Below are 19,630 nucleotides of genomic sequence, written 5' to 3'. Positions count from 1 at the left end.
CTCACAGTGCAGAGACTGCTTTGGGATTCTCTCTCTCCCCCTCTCTCTGCCTTTCACCCACTTGCACAAACGCGTGTACACATGCTCTCTCTCTCAAAATAAATAAACATTAAAAAAACAGTTAAGGGGAGCCTGGATGTCTCAGTTGGTTAAGCATCAGACTTCACCTCAGGTTATGATCTCAAAGTTCATGAGTTCAAGCCCTGCACTGGGCTCTCCGCCCGATTCAGATGTTCTGTCTCCCTTTCTCTCTGCCCCTCCTCTGTTCACATTCTCTCTCAAAAATAAAGGAAACATTAAAAAAAAAACTAAAAATGGGAGTCTAATCATTATTTCTTAAAAACATTTTTCTGAATCCTTCCCTCTTTCCTCTCCTCCTAGGACTCTAAGTACATATATGTAAGAGTGCTTGATATTATCCAAGAGGTCATCAGAACTCTGTCTCCCCCACCACCAGCACTGATTTTCTTCTTTTGATTCTTCATATTGGATAATTTCTATGGATCTGACTATAAGTTCACAGAACCCATCTTGTGTCATCTCCAATTCACCATTAAGCCCATCCAGTGAATTTTTCATTTCAGATATTATTCTTTTCAGTTCTATAATTGTGTAATCTTATTTTAAGTCATTGAGTTAATAGTTGCTTTAATTCATTTTTCCGAATTTCAAATGTGGGTTATCTCAGGACCAGTTTCTATCGATAGCATTTTTCCCCTTGATATGGTTCAAATTTTCCTGTTTATTTGCATGTATAGTAATAATTAGTTGTATGCTGAACCCTGTAAATATGGTGTGGGTTTTCTAGATTGTATTGTCTTTCCTGGTGAGTTTTGTTCTGCCTGGTGCCTCTCTGTATGATCCCAAGAAGGCCTAATTTTAGGCTTTATTAGAGCAGATCCAAAGCAATCCTTGCTCTTTAATGGGAGTTGGCCACCCTTTTTCTGTAAAAGGCTAGACAGTAAAAGTATTAGACTTGTGGGCCATACAGTGTCTATAGCAAGTGCTCAACTTTGCCCATGTAGCCCAAAAGTAATATGTAAATGAATTAGCATTGATGGCTGCATTTTAAAATAAATTTATTTACGGTCACTAGAATGTATATTCCACATAATTTTCAAGCTTCACAAAATACTATTCTTGTGTAATCATTTTTTCAGCCACTAAAAAATATAAAAACCATCCTCAGATCACAAACCACACAAAATAATCAGTAGGCCAGATTTAGCACAGATCATAATCTGCTAATCTTGCTCTGAGATATAATTCTTACTCCTATAGCATGGTCTTTCTGGTCTCAGATAAATGTTTAGTTAGGTTAACTAGGTCTCTCTCCAGATGAGCTGGAATCCAACCTCTCCAGGTATAGTGGGACCTACCCCAATCTAACATGCATTCTCTAGTTGGCTTTGAGGAATATTGCCTATGCATGTTTAGCCCAACTCTCAGTAAAGGACTCTTGGGAAAGTCACACTGATACTTTCTTCGATACCCTGCTTAGCAAATTCCAGGTGCTTCAGTGGCTCAGAACTCCAATTTCTGCATCCTCAACTCAGCAGGACTTGCCTGCTCTATTTGAGTTTCATTCCCCATGACACAGTCAGGAAACTGCCCTGAAGCACAGAGATGGGCTAAATGTGGTGCTCACCTTGTTTGTTCTTTCTCTCTAATGTCCAGTGCCTGAAAAGAGCTCTACTTCATACATTTTGTCCAGTTTTATAGCTGTTTATGGCTGGAGGAAAAATCCAATCCAATTACTCTGTCATAGCTGAAAAGCAGATGTTAACCTCAATAAATATTCAATGAATAAATTAATGGTTAAACAAACCATATTTTATAAAGTTTTAAGTATACATGACCCTCCATGATCTCCACCTCCTTCACACCATTCTGCAATCCCTTCCCCTAGACTATAGACAAGATTTTTATTTGCATTTAACCAAAAGAATATGGCAAAGGCTATGGGATCTTACTCCTACGATTAAGCCATGCTATATAAAACTCCAATCATAGGGTGCCTGGGTGGCTCAGTCAGTTGAGCATCCGACTTCAGCTTAGGTCATGATCTCATGGTTCGTGGGTTTGAGCCCTGCATCAGGCTCTGTGCTGACAGTTCAGAGCCTAGAGCCTGCTTCAGATTCTGTGTCTCCCTCTCTCTCTGCCCCTTCCCCACACGCTCTGTCTCTATGTCTGTTTCTCTCTCTCTTTCAAAAATAAACATTAAAAAATTTTAATGTCTCTAGCTCTAGAGACTTCTTGTTGACTCAGTGAAGTAAGCTGCCATACCAGGGAAGTCCACATGGCAAGGAACTTCAAGCAGCCTTTAGATACTCAGTGCAGCCTCTAACATAAGAAAGAGCCCTCAGTCCTACAAACACAAATAAATGAAATCTGCCAGCAACATGAATGAGCCTGGAAGAAGATTCTCAGTCTCCAGGCAAGAATGTAGCTCAGCCAACACCACGGTTACAGTGAGACCCTAAGAAGAAAGATCCCCAGAAACTGTGAGATAATAAATTTGTGTTGTTTTAAACTGCTACATTTGTGGTGATGTATTACACAGCAACAAATAACTAATATAATACACTACTGACAGATACTACGAAACAACCACCAATATTTAGAGCTGGCAAGTACCTGCAGCAGAAGCTGACTGTGATGTGTACTCAAGAACAGGGAGAGCTACCTCAGACCTATGTCTTCAACACATAGTGAAGAAGCAGAGATATAGTAAATTTCCCCAGGGAGACACAGGGGCTCTTGGCTTAGCAAGAAAGGATCTGTTTGTCAGAAAAAGGGTGTGGGGCAGTCATACAAATTATTTAAAGAACAGTCAAAACCGATAGTAGTGCCTTTTAAGCATTGTAGGAAAGATAGAGAATACTTTGATCCAAAAACCTAATTTTGTCTAGTCACAATCATTCTGTAGTGTTTGCACAGAAGCACTTACCTTAATGCTGACCCTCTTTTACCTAGCAAATTTGAACCATTACGCCTAATAATCATGGTCAAAATTCAGAATTAAAATTTGTGCTCTTATCAGAACCAAGTTATACCAATTTAGTACCACGTTATCAGGACAGAAAGAAAAACACCAAGTTACTGTTGACTTTGTTTACTCATGAAACTCTTACTTAGGATATGCAATAGAACTGGGCATTTTAAAGAGCCCACTATCTTCACCTGATGTTACTTACATACTTATATTTTTGAATCACACTACAAATTTCTTTTTAAAAATTTCACACACTGTAAGCAACTTTTTAATTATAATGCAGCTTTGCAAACAGTATGCCTATAGGAATAATGAAAATTTCAGATGAAAAAAACCATAGAGAAAGAAAAATAAAGCAAAGGTAGCAAAATGTTAGCAACTGGCAAATCCAGGTAAAAAAATATGTAGATGTTCACCTGACAACTCTCAACTTTTCCAATACACATTTAAATTTTTTAAATAAAAAAGTGAAGAAGAAAAATAATTTTCTCAATAAGCTAATGAAGTTTAGGAATCAAAAATGTTCTTGATGCTAATTAGAAAAATCTGAAGAAGTTACCACTTTCATTCTTGTTTTGATAAACAGAGAAAGAAAACAAAGTAAATATCCAGATCTACGTTTTAAAGCATTTAACACTTTACAATTATGTAATTATTTCTCTCTCAGAATTCCAAAAATAATGTAAAAATTTCTAAAAACATTTTAATTTTCCGAGTCATCCTTACAACCTTTTGGTTCTTTACACAGTAGCATTAACTTTTAGATCTGCACTGTTCTCCAAACTCATGTTATTCCACATGTGGTCTGCTGGACCAACAGTATTACATTACCTGTGAATTTGTTAAAAATACAGAACCTCAACAGCCATACTATGGAAGCAGCCCACGTGTCCATATCAATAGATGAAAGGATAAAGAAGAAGTGGTGCATGCGTGCATACACATGCACACACACACACACACACACACACACACACACACACACAAATATACAATGGGATTATTATTCAGCCGTAAAAAAGAATGATTATCTCACCCTTGTCAACAACATGGGTAGAGCTAGAGTATAATGCTAAATGAAATGTCAGTCAGAGAAAGAGATAAATCATTTGATTTCACTCACATGTGGCATTTAAGAAACAAAACAAACCAGTAAAGAGAGAGAGAGAGAGGGAGAGAGGGAGAGAGGGAGAGAGAGAAACCAAAAAGCAGATTTAACTATAGAGAACAAACTGATGGTTACCAGAGGGGAGGTGGGTAAGGGGATGGGGGAAATAGGGGATGGGGATTCAAGAGTACATTTATCATGATGAGAAAAATAAATAAAAATGTATATATTCATAGCTTCAATATCATTGATGACCCACAGTCTTTACAGTAAGGCAAGAATTATTAACTTCATCTATTCATAGTGATGGCAGGACAACTAAGATTAGGATAATGGCTGGAAGAATAGTTCAAGCTGTTTCTACTTCTTGCATGTCTATTGTACTTATGTGAGTTAGGTTAGCTGTTAACATCAATGAAATAAGGTAAATCACTAAGGAGCTACTCAGAACAATTATAATGTATGATCATGAAGTGCAAAAATTGTACAATAGGTGATGCTGCATCTTAGAAACCAAGCCAGAATGGATATGTCATCAAGATATGAGGTGTTTGAGGGGCACCTGGGTGGCTCAGCCCATTAAGTGTCTGACTCTTGATTTCGGCTCAGGTCATGATCTCACGGAGATCAAGCCCCAGATCGGGCTCACACTGACAGAGGGCTCACATTGATAGCATAGGGCTGCTTGGGAGTCCCTCTCTCTCTTCCTCTCTCTATGCCCCTCCCCCATGCACACTTTATCTCAAAATAAACTTAAAATAAAAACAAGATATAAAGTGTTTGAACCTATAATTTCACTTTGACAAAGTTACATAATTTTTACTAATACCTCACTCATTTAGAAAGACATAGGAGTTATGATACTGACTTGACACCAGTTTGAGCAGGTTTGATTCCTTTCTTTCTTATTTTACATTTATGTAAGAAGATTCTTCAAATGTATGATATGGGGGAGGGAGGCATCCATGTAGTCATTTGAGATAAGTAGCTATTAATTCTACTATTGGTATTTGTTTATATGCAAATTCCTCTAAAATTAAGAAAATTATTAATATCACTGCTGTTAATGAAATGAATGAACCTATGGATGAGGTAGTATTTCATATTGTATATGCATCTGGATAATCAAAGTGAGCTGGTGGCATTCTTGAAAAGTCAAGAAAGTGTAGTGGGAAGAAAGTTATGTTAACACCTACAAATACAGTTGTGAAACAAATTTTTGCTCAGGTTGAGTTAAATGTATAGCCTGAAAATAATGGGAGTCAGTGAACAAATCCTCCTATAATGACAAATAATGCTTCTATTGATAAGATGTAATGAAAGTATGCTACTACATAATATGTATCATGAAGAACAGGGCCCAAGGATCAATTAGCTAGAGTTAAGTCCTGCTAGACCTCCTACTGTAAATAAGAAAATAAAACATAAGGCTCATTGTACAGCTGGTGATCATTTAATATTTCCTCCATGGAGGGTGGTTTGTCAACTAAATACGTTTTCTTGTAGGAATGGCAATCATTATGGTAGCTGATACAAAATATGTTCATGTGTCAACATCTATGCTGACTGTGAAGTTATGATGAACTCATGCAATAAAGTCTAAAAATCCAATGGAAAAAAAAGAAAAATAAATTAAAAAATAAAAAAGCAGAACCTCTGCCTTCAGCCCAAACCTACAGAATCAGAATCAAAATCCTCACCTTAACAAGACACACAAGTAATTTGTATGCACAAGTCTGAAGAGCACTGCTCTAGACATTAAAACTCATTTACTATGAACATTATATATCTATTCAAATGACAAGCATCAAAATCAGTTAAAAAGAAAATACCTGAAAGCTTTTTAAAAGATTTCCCCCACCAAGAATTCAGTCTGAACTACAAAATGATCCAGTGTGTGTGTGTGTGTGTGTGTGTGTGTGTGTGTGTGTGTGTGTGTGTGTGTTTATGCACACAGAGTCTCTTGGAGAGCTTATTATTGCATAAAACCTAATCAAAATCAATTAATATCTTTGAAAGCAACTGTAAAAGAAATAAATTGCAAGCTGTATGGTTAAAATACAGACACCATTTGGCATACTCAATGCAGTATCATAAGAGATAAAATACATTCATATCAACTGACAAAGTTATTATTTGATAAATTCAATCTGTTGATAAACTATTATCTAGAAACTAAAAACAAAACAAAACTCTGCTCCCTCATTCTAAAAGCACTGCTTTGCTACCTGCAAATGTAATGCTTACTCAATTTTATTGTAATCAATCAAAAGCCATAAAGTAATGCAACAGAAATGGACCACATCAATTAAACACTCAGGGACAACTTTTGAGGAAAGCTAAGTTTTATAACCCTAAATAAAGGGAACTTAATTTACAGAAAGAAATCTGGGCAATAATTTTCTTCCAACACAGGCCAGGGGCAGAAAGTGTACAAAGGGCAGCTATGAGAAACACGTTGGTAGTTTGAGCAAATTTAAAACATCCTCCATAATTTCCTTATTAGCTCTAAGATTCCGCTTTTTTTGGATTTCTCTAATAAATTTCCCATCTGGGAAGAAAATGTGTGACCTACTAAAGACCTCAAAAAGCAATTCATTTAAAAATACCAAGAATATACCATTAGATGTAACACAAAAATCATTTTTTTTGTGAAAAATAACTATTTTCCAGAACAACAACAATAAAAACTTAGGGAGAATACTGGCACTGTTTTATGGTTTTACAAATATTTTTAATGTGTGGCTTAGTAGAAAACAGATAAATTTTCTTATTAGTTTCAGTTTATTATAACATTAATGTGGAATCTGAAAACATATCAATAAACATTTTGATCTGTGACATTAAAATCCCTGATTCTGACCTTGTATTTTGAACAGATCTTTTTCACAATCATTATTTTGTAACATCATGCATTGACCATTTGGGAATTATTTGTTTACTGAATTAATGTAGATCTCCAAATGCTGACACATTTCTTACATAAAATTTCTTAAAAAGCAGAGTTAAAATGACCACCAATCTCATCAGAAAATTGTTTTAAGAATAATAAAGCTGTCGAGCTCATGGTAGCAGATATGTTTTCCAAAACTCCAATTTTCACTTAAAAGTTCACGTTATCACTGGCAACAAATATTGTCAGCTGCTGTCCTTGCAATGAGAGATTCACTTCATTTATTTTAAAAAACTGTCTTACAAATGCCCAAATATGAATAACCACACTGTCAGTCACTCTTTCAAATAAAAAAATGGTGTTTCACGAACAAAGTGACTTGTTTGGCCTGCCCTCAAACAAGGGCACAAGTGCTTTTCCTTAAGACAGCCATCATTTTTGACATACAGCAGAAGTGCTTTATATACACTCTCCATTTCATCACAAAGCAGATTGAAAAGGCATGTAGTTAATAATAATCAATAACCTGTATTGCTTCATCCAGAATAGTCTTAAGTGAACAACTGTGGCAGTGAGGAATACGATAACCACTTGCACAGTGTGGTGCGTGCACTGCCCGGCTTTGTGCTATGGCACCACAGTTTTACCCACCATCTCTTTTGCAGGTGAGTACAAATGGAAACACAGAGGAAAGGGAAACTAGCATCTTATTATTATTACAGAAACAGATTTACCCTCATGGATCTTTTCAAAGAGCTTCGGGTACCCCTATGGGTCCACAGACTGCTTTGAGAACCATTACACTAAAACAATCATAACAATTTGAAGCTTTTCCTATCATTATTACAATCCACTGATTCATTCAATGGGTAATTACAGAGGGCTTGGTATGTAGTGCCAGCTGGGCACCATACAGTGTGTGAGTGTTTCGAGCATCTCTGGGTCATTCACTCATGTACCTCAAGTTTGTAGAATAGTGCTTGGCTGGCACACAGCAGGTTTCTGGTGTTTGCTGAATAAATAAATAAAAGTGTAGCTGTGATATATTTTAACCTAGATTTCAGTCTTAGAGTGCATCCTTCTCACCCATGCAAATAATCTAATTATGGGAATTATTTTTCAACGTAATGGGAAAGACTAACGTGTTAGGCAATATGGAACCTTTACCCTCATTATTCTTGGAGTAGTTTTATCTTCAGACCATTCTAAACTTAAAATATTATATATACAGGCAGCCTTTGATTTGCATGGTACCATAGTAACTGAAAGTCACACGTATCAGAACCATATCCTCACTCTGTATGGTCCTGTGGTAATAAAACCTGTGGTAACATGGTACTGTGCAAAGCACATTAGTGCAAATGACAGGGAAATAAACGCCAATGACCCACACACTCACTTTTAGTAAAATGGATAGGAAAGCATCTTAGGAAGAATGGGTGAGCAGCCTTTAGGCAGTGACTCTGAATGAGTGCCGCTTACAGGAAAGCAAATTAGACACTTAAAACGACTTTTCAATCTTTTAACATACCTCCCTCCCACAATCCATAACCCTCTGAGAATCACTGCCTAGTGATCAACTAACAGAGGTATTTCAATCCTTCAATAGTATTCGTGAATTGCTTGGGGAGCAGGGGCTGAAAAATCAAGGTGGTTAAGGGGAAAGACAGACCATGTTATAAAATACCGGGACAAAATTAAGTTACAATAAATCTGGACTGGTCTTAAAAAGTACAGGAATTAAAATTTCTCAAAACACACTCAGATCTTGTCTTTGGACTTCTGTCTCCTAACCCTTCTCACAATTCAATCAAAATAGCCTTAGAGTTACTCAACAGTGTTAAGCTGTATCCCTCCCTACTCCTATGCCTACATCTAAACTCAGGACTTTGTTCTTCCTATTTGAGATTTTTTTTTAATGAATATAAATATTCCAAAATATTTCAGATTTTAAATGTAGTATATTCAGTTCCAACAAATAGGCATTTATACATACAATGTTTAAGTGGATCTGCCAAGAGTTAGGAATAAATCGAAACCTATATGGATGAACACTAGTGGCAGCTTAGGCATTAAAAAGTATCATGGGAGAGGCAATAAACAACTTCGCTTAAAACAAAAATTCTACTCATAAGTCTACTTACTAAATACCACAAGTGGGATAAATGGGAAATGCTACTTCAACTATACCTTAAAATGCACTGTGATGTTCCAAGGAAGAGCTGAACTTGATGCAAGAAGATCAAATAACAAACCAATTGGATAATGCCTAAAAACAAAAGAGAACGTTTTAAGAAAGAGTATTTTAAAGTTATAACTACAACTACAAAATAAACTTCAGCACATATTGTAACATCAAATATCAGGGGGCTTTAACCACAAATCACAGGAAGACAACATTTTACGCAGTTACTTGCCTAAGCTAATATGGTATTGTTGCCAGGTACTAGTCCTTCTTCTAACCATTTCATTCCCCAATGAAGCCTCAATATACATAATGGGATTGTGCTAAAACATCATTTATCAGTCATGACCACTATTATATCACAGTACTGCAATACCTGATTATCATCCCAGTGTTCATATTGGACAACCAGTTTTTTAAAGCTTATTTAAATTTTTTTTTATTTTTAAAACAACTTAAAATTTTAGAAAATTTTAAGAAGAAGAGCACCTAAGAAAGCATACAATCATCCATTTTTGGTTATTACTATAGCATATAAATTTCCAGCCTTCTATTTATGCATACATATCTAAATATAGATTAAGCTTATCCTTTACATAATACTATACCCTGCTTTTTTCATATAACATCATGTCAACATTTTCCAAAGTCACTGAATATTTTTCTGCAACCTCAAACTAAAGTGGTTTGTTTTTTTTTTTTAATGTTTATTTTTGAGACAGAAACAGAGCGTGAGCACGGGAGGGGCAGAGACACACACACACACACACACACACACACACACACACACACACACACACACACACAGAATCTGAAACAGGCTCCAGGCTCTGAGCTGTCAGCACAGAGCTCAACGCAGGGCTCAAACCCACGAACTGTGAGATCATGACCTGAGCCGAAGTCAGATGCTCAACCGATTGAGCTACCCAGGTTCCCCTTTTTAAAATAAATTCTATGGGGCACCTGGGTGTCTCAGTCGGTTAAGCGGCTGACTTCAGTTCAGGTCATGATCTCTCAGCTCTAAGGCTCATGAGTTTGAGCCCCGCCATCGGGCTCTGTGCTGACAGCTTAGAGCCTGGAGCCTGCTTCTGATTCTGTGTCTCCCTCTCACTCTGCCCCTCCCCTGCTCACATTCTGTCTCTTTCTCTCTCTGAAAAATAAACATTAAAAAAAATTTATTTTAATAAGAAAAAATATATTCTGGACTTCTAAATAAGAGAACATTTCCTAATATAACTTTACTCACAGTGAAGCAAATTACTTAGCAATAAATACAAGGTTAATAATACAAACCTTGCAGATTTCAATAAACCTTATTTTTAAAATCATCCTTTCAAAGAATCTAAAGTGGCTTAAATAATGAAATAGAATTAAATAATACTCCCCCAAAAAGCAAAAACACGACTAGCTGGTATCCTATATGGTTCTGTCCTTTGAATGTCAGTGAGTTATGCCTAGATTTAAAAGCTGAAAAATTTGGAAATACATCTAATTCCTCTCAAAATGGTGACCCAATACATTGCCTAACCAAGATTCAAATATTAACTAATACTTGTTATGTTTGCTTACATCTACACAACATAATTGTGAAAAAGTCATCAATTACTAGAGATCATGTATTTATTTAGAAATAATTTAGAATGAATGCCCTGCTAGTAAAACAAAACAGTAGGTAGTTTTAGTCACATATGTGTTATATCTCTTAATAACACCCTCGAACGTCTCTATTTGAAAGTTAGCATCTAACACAAATCTTTCATAACCAAATATGAGTACTGAAGGAAATTCTGGATTACCTAAATAGAACGTTTCCTTCAGAAACATTTCAGAAGCCATGGAAGGGGAAAAAAGAAAAAAAGAAAAAAAAAAGCCCTAGCCTGCCAAAAACTAAAATAAAAATAATAATTAAAAAAACAAAATAAAAATGCTTCTTTATAGAAAAGTTATAGATTCTATCCAATTCTCGTCCTTCTCTCTGAACTTCTTAAATTGTATGAGCTCTATATAATGCCTTGTATTTTTACAAAAGAGACCTCTCTTAGTTCTATTCTAGGAATTCTATTTCATCATTTTAGGAATTATTTCATTATTCATCAATTATTCCCATCTATGCTTTAAAGATAAAAAAGACTAAAATAGTAGCAATTTGGAAGAATAATGGCATGCCTAGAAGGATGATACAATAATGCATCCTTCCATTTTCTCACTGTTTCACCTAGAATATCATATTTCAAGAAAGCATAAAGTAAGGATCCAGACCCCATCTGCTTTTAGGTATCATTAACACAGCTGAAAGCAAAAAAATGTCTTGTTTTCCATGCATAGTGGGAAAGAGAGGAAACACTGACAAGGGAAGATGTTATGCAATTATCCGATAAATCAGATGATTTTTACAAAAAGAGCAGTACTTTAGACTTTAGACCGTAAAACTGATCATTTAAGTGAAATCTCAGATTATGAGTCATTAGATGATATTCTAGGTGAATTTTACAGAATTCAAAAACTAATTAATGAACAATGTATTTTTTTTGGTTATATATATATGTATGTATATACTTATATAGATACATATTTTTAAAATTCAAGTTAGTTAACATATGGTGTAGTGTTGGTTTTAGGAGAATTTAGTGATTCAGCAACTTACATATAACACTCATCCCAACAAGTGCCCCCTTAATACCCATCACTCATTTAGACCATCCCCCCACCTACCTCCCCTCCTGCAACCCTCAGTTTGCTCTTTGTATTTTAGAGTCTCTTCTGGTTTGCCTCCTTCTCTGTTTTTATATTATTTTATTTTTCCTTCCCTTCCCCTATGTTCATCTGTTTTTGAACAATATATTTCTAAAGAGATGGCATTCTTATCCACTTAGTCGTTCAACAGCAAGAATTCCATTATACAATATTTTATGACAAGAATCTGGATCATTTTGCTAAAAAGATGTGTGATAGTATTTTTACATCTTGTATGCTATTTGTGCACTGCAATTTACCTGATAGGAAGCAGGTAAGTGCTAAAGGCAGATTTGTACCAAAGATGACAGGAAGGAATCATATGACGTAGAAATGAAAAAGTACTGATCATTTGAATTGGTATTTACTAATGTAAACACAAGTTTTACAACAAAATCATGATCTGTCAAAGGTTTTAAAAACTTCTTTAAGCATTGCTGTAAAGTACCAATAAGCCAGAACCTCTTAGAGGTCTATTTACATGACAACAAATGAGTAGTTAGTTGCATTCAGAAGACACTGCCCATTTCAGGTATCTGTACCTTCAAAACCAGGAAAATACTGAGTGAAAATCTGAATTTGCTGTATTTAAATACTTCTTAAAATCTCTAATAAAGTTGTCATTCACTATTCCTTTATTCGTCTCTAAGTTATTTATAAAATGACTTAAACATATGTCTGTCTGTGTATCTATCTAAGTTCACTTCCTCAGATGGTAAATGAAGACTCTTTATCCTGATAAATATTAGGATGAAATTTAAATATTATGGTTCCTAATACTTATATTTAAATATAAATGTATGTAAAGTATTAATATAAAAGCATTCTAAATGTAATAGCTAATAACTACCCTGTAACACTCCTTAAAAATAAAACTGCACCAAAAAAACTATTTACTTCCTTATACTGTCCGGTCAACATCTACAGCTTATATACAGCTCAAAGCAGGTGTTTATGTCAGAATGATTTTGATGCAAGGATGCCAACTCCAAACAAATATACTATCTGAATTAACTGGTTCCAAGACTGCTTATTTCTGATGAGTTTATTAATATGTAAGAAAATCTATAACCAAAAACAGAACTGGCAAAAATTAAAGGTACTGAATTTCTCTTACACTATAATCTGATTTACATCAAGGGTTTCAAAAGTACTAATTTGTACAACTCCTCTAAATAGATATTCTACATAGTTTTGTCAGGAGGCTGCTAACCCACAACACAGAAACCACATAAGCCATAACTATAAGTAAATCATAATGTAGCCATTTATCTGTTATGTTGCTACTCCTGCCAATCTAACCTAAATTTAACAGAAAAGGAAGCGGTGAGGATATGAACCTGGAATATATCCCAGAAGAAAGCCAACAGTAAAGGTTCCATCTACCGCCCCATAACAACTGACTGTGCCAGAAGTTAGTGTGAGGTCTATTTTTCACATTTTATTCATTTTTTTTCTCTTCCTTAAACTGATCTAGTCTTTTCTAAATTCAATTTCTCAAAATGAGTAATATTTTCATTATTCTTTGCATAAGCTGTTTCTTCTTCACCCTTTCATTACTGCTAAAATACATACACACATACTGGCCACATGTATAGCAATAACGGATATGTTCCTAAGTCAGCCAAGGGTGCTCACAGTAGTCTAAACATCTGCAGTGGGATAATAAAGCAGTATTCTAACATCAGCAGCAAAAGAAAGCTTCCCCATATACTAGAGAACTGTCATCCTACTCCATGTCACTGAAATAAATGCAGCCTATTCATAAGTCTGTTACAGTGATTCACTAGAAACAGGATTACATTTCATTGAATAAAAAAGGGCACAACTCAAATGTACACCAAAGTAATTTAATGATTACAATAAATTTTGCCCTGCTTCATCTATGGAACAAACAACTGTAGACTAGCACTGTGTTTCACAGCTTTCTAAACCTATTCTTATGCATGAAAAATTACAAAAATAACCAAGGGGATACTAAATGTCTAAAATGCTAAGTAAGCCACACTTCAAAATTCAAGTTTACAAAATAATGTATACAATTTTAGAAGTTCAAAACCTTAGAAAAATGACTATCCATAAGAAAGAAAAGCCTGCACAGTGTTTATGATTAAGATGTCATTTTGTGAAAATTTACTTCTGAAACCACACAGATATAGTATTAAATTCTGGGTCATTCCGTTTATGTTTAAGATCAAAATCAGTGCCGCTTTTTTTTTTTTTTTATTCAAAAGGTAGTTTCAACTTCTTACTTTCAACAATCAGTCCTGAAAATAAGTCAGTTTACCTAAGATAATAATAATAAGAAAGGAAAACTTTTTCTAAAACTTATACTGAAGGCCTAAGATCTAACCAATATTAGGGTATACAAACAAAGTATTCTTTTGAAGAACCAGAAACTGTTCTCTTAAAATAAGTCTAATACAAAAGCAACAAATACAAACTTTGGACACTTGATTTATGGTAAAAAGAAACTTCACCTTTTAAAATGCAATGTTAGAGCACCCTCTGCTGACTAATCAACTCAAATCACTCTTAAAAAAAAAAAAAAAAAAAAAGATCCTTACATTTGAGTTCGATCAGCACTTTCTACCTGCCATGTAATTTTTAAAACAAAGGACTGTAGAGGATAAAACACTAATCAAATAAAGACCCCTCGGATTCTCTCTATAAATCAACAATATCCTAAGTCTTCATTATGTGTATACCACTGCTCTTAAATATCTTTCTATTCTAAGACGGACAATTAACATAAGCAATGCAGAGAGAACACACAGAATTAAAAAAAACAACAACTAGCAAACAGAATATTAGCAGGTGTGGGAGATAGAACCCTGAACTGAGAACTCAAAATCTGGTCCTACTCACTCATTTGAGCACGTTATTTTATTGACTGGAGCCTCATTTTCTCAATAAAAAGAAGAGACTAATTTAATTTAGATTCATTCATGCAGTGAACAAACATTTACTTAGCACCTCTTACGTACTGCTACTTAAGGTACAAAGCCCATACTGAAGTATCTCGTGCAGATATTTAAACAATCGTAACAATAAATATGAATAGGACTTCTAGAGTAAGAAAGAATATCAACTTATGCTCCTTCTTCCTTCTTTTATGAATTCTCTTGTGTTTGATTTTTTTCTCACTTGACTTTATTTAAAACTCCAAAGAATCAGGTATAAGAAAGATGTTATCATCCTACTCAAATACATGTTCTTCTACTCTTTAAGACACTTGCATGGTCTCAAAAGTCCAAGTCCTACAAAACTTCAGTGGTAGCTGCTTCCCTACATGATTATCCTATATGAAGCCCACTGCTTAAATGCCAGACATTGATAGCCTATGACTGACTCCTTTAACACAGGGAAGATAACTCCTTTAATGTGGAAGAAAACTGCAATGGTTAGGAGGAAAAGAGAAAAAGATCAAGACTTAGCCCAGAGGTCCTAGGTTACATTCACACCTCTGGAAGCTATTCCTTCCTCAAATACATGGAGTACCTAACAATATGGTAGTTAGTCCCCCATATCTGTAGGGGATGTATTCCGAGACTGCCCCAGCAGGTGCCTGAAACCACAGATAGTACCAAACTCAACACATTTTACATTTTTTCCTAAATGTACCTATGGTAACGTTTCATTTATAAATTAGGCACAGTAAGGGACTAACAACAATAACATAATAGAACAATTACATTAAGTTATAATAAAAGTTACATGAAGTGGTCCGTCAAAATATCTTATTGTACTGTACTCACCACTCTTCTTGTGATGATGTGAGATGATAAAATGCCTACGTGATGAGATGAAGTGAGGTGAATGACATATGCATTATGGCACGGCGTAAGGCTACTACTGACCACCTTCCGACAATACGTCAGAGGAGATCACCTGCTTCCAGACCACGGCTGACTGAGGGTAAATGAAACTACGGAAGCAAAACCGCAGGATAAAGGGGGACTACTGCACTAAAGGCAGAGTTTTAACAAAAGCCATTAAACACAATGAGCTTACAACAAGACATATAACTATGAGAGTGACATCACGCATAATAAAAAGTTATCACCCCAAAACCTACAATGAAGATATGTGACCACAGTTACTTTCATATAAGCTCTCTAAAAGTAAAACTAATTTTAATTTTACTCTTTAATAAAAGACTTTCAGAAGGGATAAATCCTGACAAAGTAAGGACATGATATATTTAAGCCAAGATCATTACTCCATAGTAACAGGGAGAAATGGGTCCAAACATTATTTACTGATACAGAATACAAATGTATAGAATACAAATCCTATCAAATACAAAAACAACCACCATACAGGGTGGATTAAAAAGCAGCTGAAGGATGATGACTAAGCACTCATTTACTTATAAAAGTTAAATTGAGGTTTCCCATCATTTTCAGAGTTTCTCATTTGGGGGTGGTTTTGTACCCCTCCACCCCAGGACATTTGGCAACATTTTTTATAATCATGACTAGAGGGAATATTACTAGCACTGGTAGGCAGAGGTCAAGGCTGCTGCTAAAAATCCTGCAATGTATAGGATAGCCCTTCCACAACAAAAAATTATCTGGGTCAAAATGTCAACAGGGCTGTTGTTGAGAAGCCCTACTTTACAATGATAAAATTGGAAAGCCTAGTGTCAGTCACATGGATTCTTACAATAATGTGTATGCAACTAATACACATAAAGCAATGTAACTTCAATACCCAACTATAATACAGATAGAACTGCCAAGAATATAGATATATCCTATTGCTACTCAGCCACAATCTTTCCCCCTTCTTCCTTTCCCTCTACTCTCCTGGTCCTTGCTCCTCTTACACTTCTTTTAAGCCACCTTCCCATTCCAAAACCTCCAATTCTGAGAAATAAAAAGAAACAGAAAACATGGACTTATCTGTGCTGTCTGAGATCTAGAACTAGTCAAGAGTCATAATGAGTCTGATATATGACTATGAAGCTCATCAGTACAGTTTTTACTAAAAAATGAATGCTATAAAGAACTTTGTCATCCTTTCCCAGAATTGCCTCAAAAAGTTGGAGACGTGACCCATAACCCAATACAAAATCACCTTGTAGGTTTCTAAACCATCATGAAAAATGTATTCACTCGTGGGAATTCATCAACAGAAGGTAAGTTCCAAAAGTTCACTCCTTATTTCTAAGTAATGCTTGTATTTAAGTCAACTGCACTTATTAAACATCTACTAGCTTCCTTTTTTATAAGACTCTTTTAAAACTCTTCATTTTAATACTCCGAGATTCAGAATCCAAGTCTACTTTTAACCTATTTATACGTTTCATATTTCCTTCTAGTCTTGACTCAGTCTATCATCTTTTCATTCAACTACATTCATATGGCAGCATTTCAACACCTATATACCAGCATACCTTGAACCTTTTTTTTTTATATGCCTCTCTCTGTAATTTCCCCAGTTTCATTAAATATTTTTGGAAGCACAATTTACAAAACTCCCTACAGTAACAGAGGAAGCACAAAATACATCATCTCTACATGGATAAGCCCAGATTTAGGATTTATTTTCAATATGTTTCTTCAGAATGATATAATATCAAAATTATTTTTCACATAAAAAGAAAATCAATATATTTTAAATACTAAACCAAGGCTAGATAAAATGTGCATATTGGCACAGTGATCAACTAAATGTGGCAATTGGTTGGAAAGATGCCATTTTAGGTAATCATGTGCATATAAAGATCTATTATAAAAACTTTGGAAATAGAACCAAAATTGAATACTGTCACAGAGTGACATTCTTAGGGGAGTCTTAAATGTATCTGAAGAAAGGAAAAAAAAAAAAAAACAACAACCGCATAACCAAATACACTACTATTATGCTATAGAAAAATCTACTGTTGAAAATATATACAAATGTGTCCAGTCTCCCATGCATCCAACAGAAGGAAGAAATATTTTCAGTAAAATATTTGAATAAAATGCACTGTATTATATGAGCTAGACTAGTGATTTATTTCTTTATATAACTTTTTAAAAATTGCTAGAGGGCACTATACCTTCTTAAAGCTAGCATATACTCAATGCTTAAAAATGCAGAAAAATTCACTCACCATTTCAGTGGTGTGCCTTCATATTCAAACCATATCTCACTAATGTCTTCTTGTCTCATAACCTTCTGAAAGTGCTTTTTCACTTTGTCAGTTACCAACGTCAAATAACTTACTCTTGGCAAAAGCAACTGAAATGAAAATTCGTAAAACCGTATTTATTTACTATTTTTTTAAAAATGTATATACTAAATAGGTTTTTGAATCTTAAGGAAAAACAGCCATGTTCTTTGCATTATTTTGAATATCCCACACAAAGTCAACTGCTTTTTACAGCAAACCCTTTACAGGCTAAAGGTTAATAACTTAAATTTTCTTGTCATTACTTAAAGTACAGCTTATAGTATAAGTACCTAGAATAAACAACACAAATCAATCTACATACAATCTTTCTGTAATGCTTTTCTCCAAATAAAAACACAATGTAATCAGATGTCATGCTATTTAGGATGCGTCTTACTTCTATTAAATTTAACTTAAAAATTAATATGATTCACCTGAGTTAATTAAACTGTTCTGAGAAGATAATCAACTCAGTCCTAATGTACATCTTGACTTATCAATCAGGACTTCTCAATTGGTCCATCATGTTTTGATAATCTACTGTGTATTAGGTTACTCGCAATGAAGAAGAACACCAAGACAAAGATATAATCTGTCCTCTTCTATATGAGGCTAAAATAAAGGCAAAAAAAAAAAAATTCATAAGAAGTACTTACAAAAATACTTCATTGCAGCAACAGAGAGGCCTTTAAAGGTAAAATAGAAGCTCATTTAATGAACAAGAGGGGCCCACTATGATAGCATGAATAAAAGGACGGCACAATGAGAAACAGTATTTGAGGAATATTCTAGCAGTTTGTACATAAAAGACTTAAAGAAGGTAAGATTATAGACTGGAAATCTGTTAAGGAAACATCACATGAGGAGATGGGCATGAAGGAATGGAAAAGTGAGAAAGGTCTGGAAATCAGACAGATTTTGGTTACTACTAATCAAAAAACTGAAGGAGAAAAATAAGTTAAAGATGATTATTGAGCTACACATTTAAATCTTTAATTTTTTTTAAAGTTTATTTTTGAGAGACAGAGAGAGCGAGCATGCAATCAGGGGAGGGGCAGAGAGAGTGGGGGAGAGAGAATCTGAAGCAGGCTCCAAGTTCTGAGCTGTCAGCACAGAGCACGATGCAGGGCACGAACCCAGGAACCCATGGGATCATGACCTGAGCCAAAGTCCAATGCTTAACCAACTGAGCCACCCAGGCACCCCTAAAGCTTTGAAGTGCAATAAGACACAAGCTTAAGATGTAATGCCGGTAGACTGGTGATCCTGCCACTGTCCATCAACTCCTTCAATCCTGTCTTCACAGAGCCTGGGGCTACTTGGACTTTGGAGAAAGAAAAGTCTGGGAGGGAATACTGGGCTAGGTAAACCTTCAACCAGCATAGTTATAATGGCCATCATTGTTTTTCCCCCCACCAAAGATACCCAGAAAGAAAACATGATAGTATGTAAGAAAACTGGTTAGAATTTTTATAAAGAAGAACACACAAGTGGATAAAAGGAGGAAAGTGGCTGGGGCGCCTGGGTGGCTCAGTCATTAAGCATCCAACTTC

At 35.1% G+C, this 19,630-nt stretch overlaps 1 protein-coding gene across 4 annotated transcripts in view; it reads right to left on the bottom strand.

Moving 5' to 3' along the window:
- The window catches only part of ATG5 (autophagy related 5), a 128,781-nt gene that overhangs the window by 90,030 nt on the left and 19,121 nt on the right, over positions 1 to 19,630 (bottom strand). For 2 of the 4 annotated variants that reach the window (XM_015076643.3, XM_015076645.3), the window contains exons 3-4: positions 18,018 to 18,145; positions 9,187 to 9,265 (exon numbers count right to left, since the gene is read on the bottom strand). In XM_015076643.3, coding sequence (XP_014932129.1) covers positions 9,187 to 9,265; positions 18,018 to 18,145 — 207 coding nt within the window. Of the gene's footprint in view, positions 1 to 9,186; positions 9,266 to 18,017; positions 18,146 to 18,511; positions 18,671 to 19,630 lie in introns of those variants that run through there. The other 2 variants (XM_027057173.2, XM_015076644.3) reach the window with 2 other exon arrangements.

Source organism: Acinonyx jubatus, chromosome B2 (assembly GCF_027475565.1).
Source record: "Acinonyx jubatus isolate Ajub_Pintada_27869175 chromosome B2, VMU_Ajub_asm_v1.0, whole genome shotgun sequence".
Classification (NCBI taxonomy): Eukaryota; Metazoa; Chordata; class Mammalia; order Carnivora; family Felidae; genus Acinonyx; species Acinonyx jubatus.
This window is presented reverse-complemented; position numbering and strand designations above follow the sequence as displayed.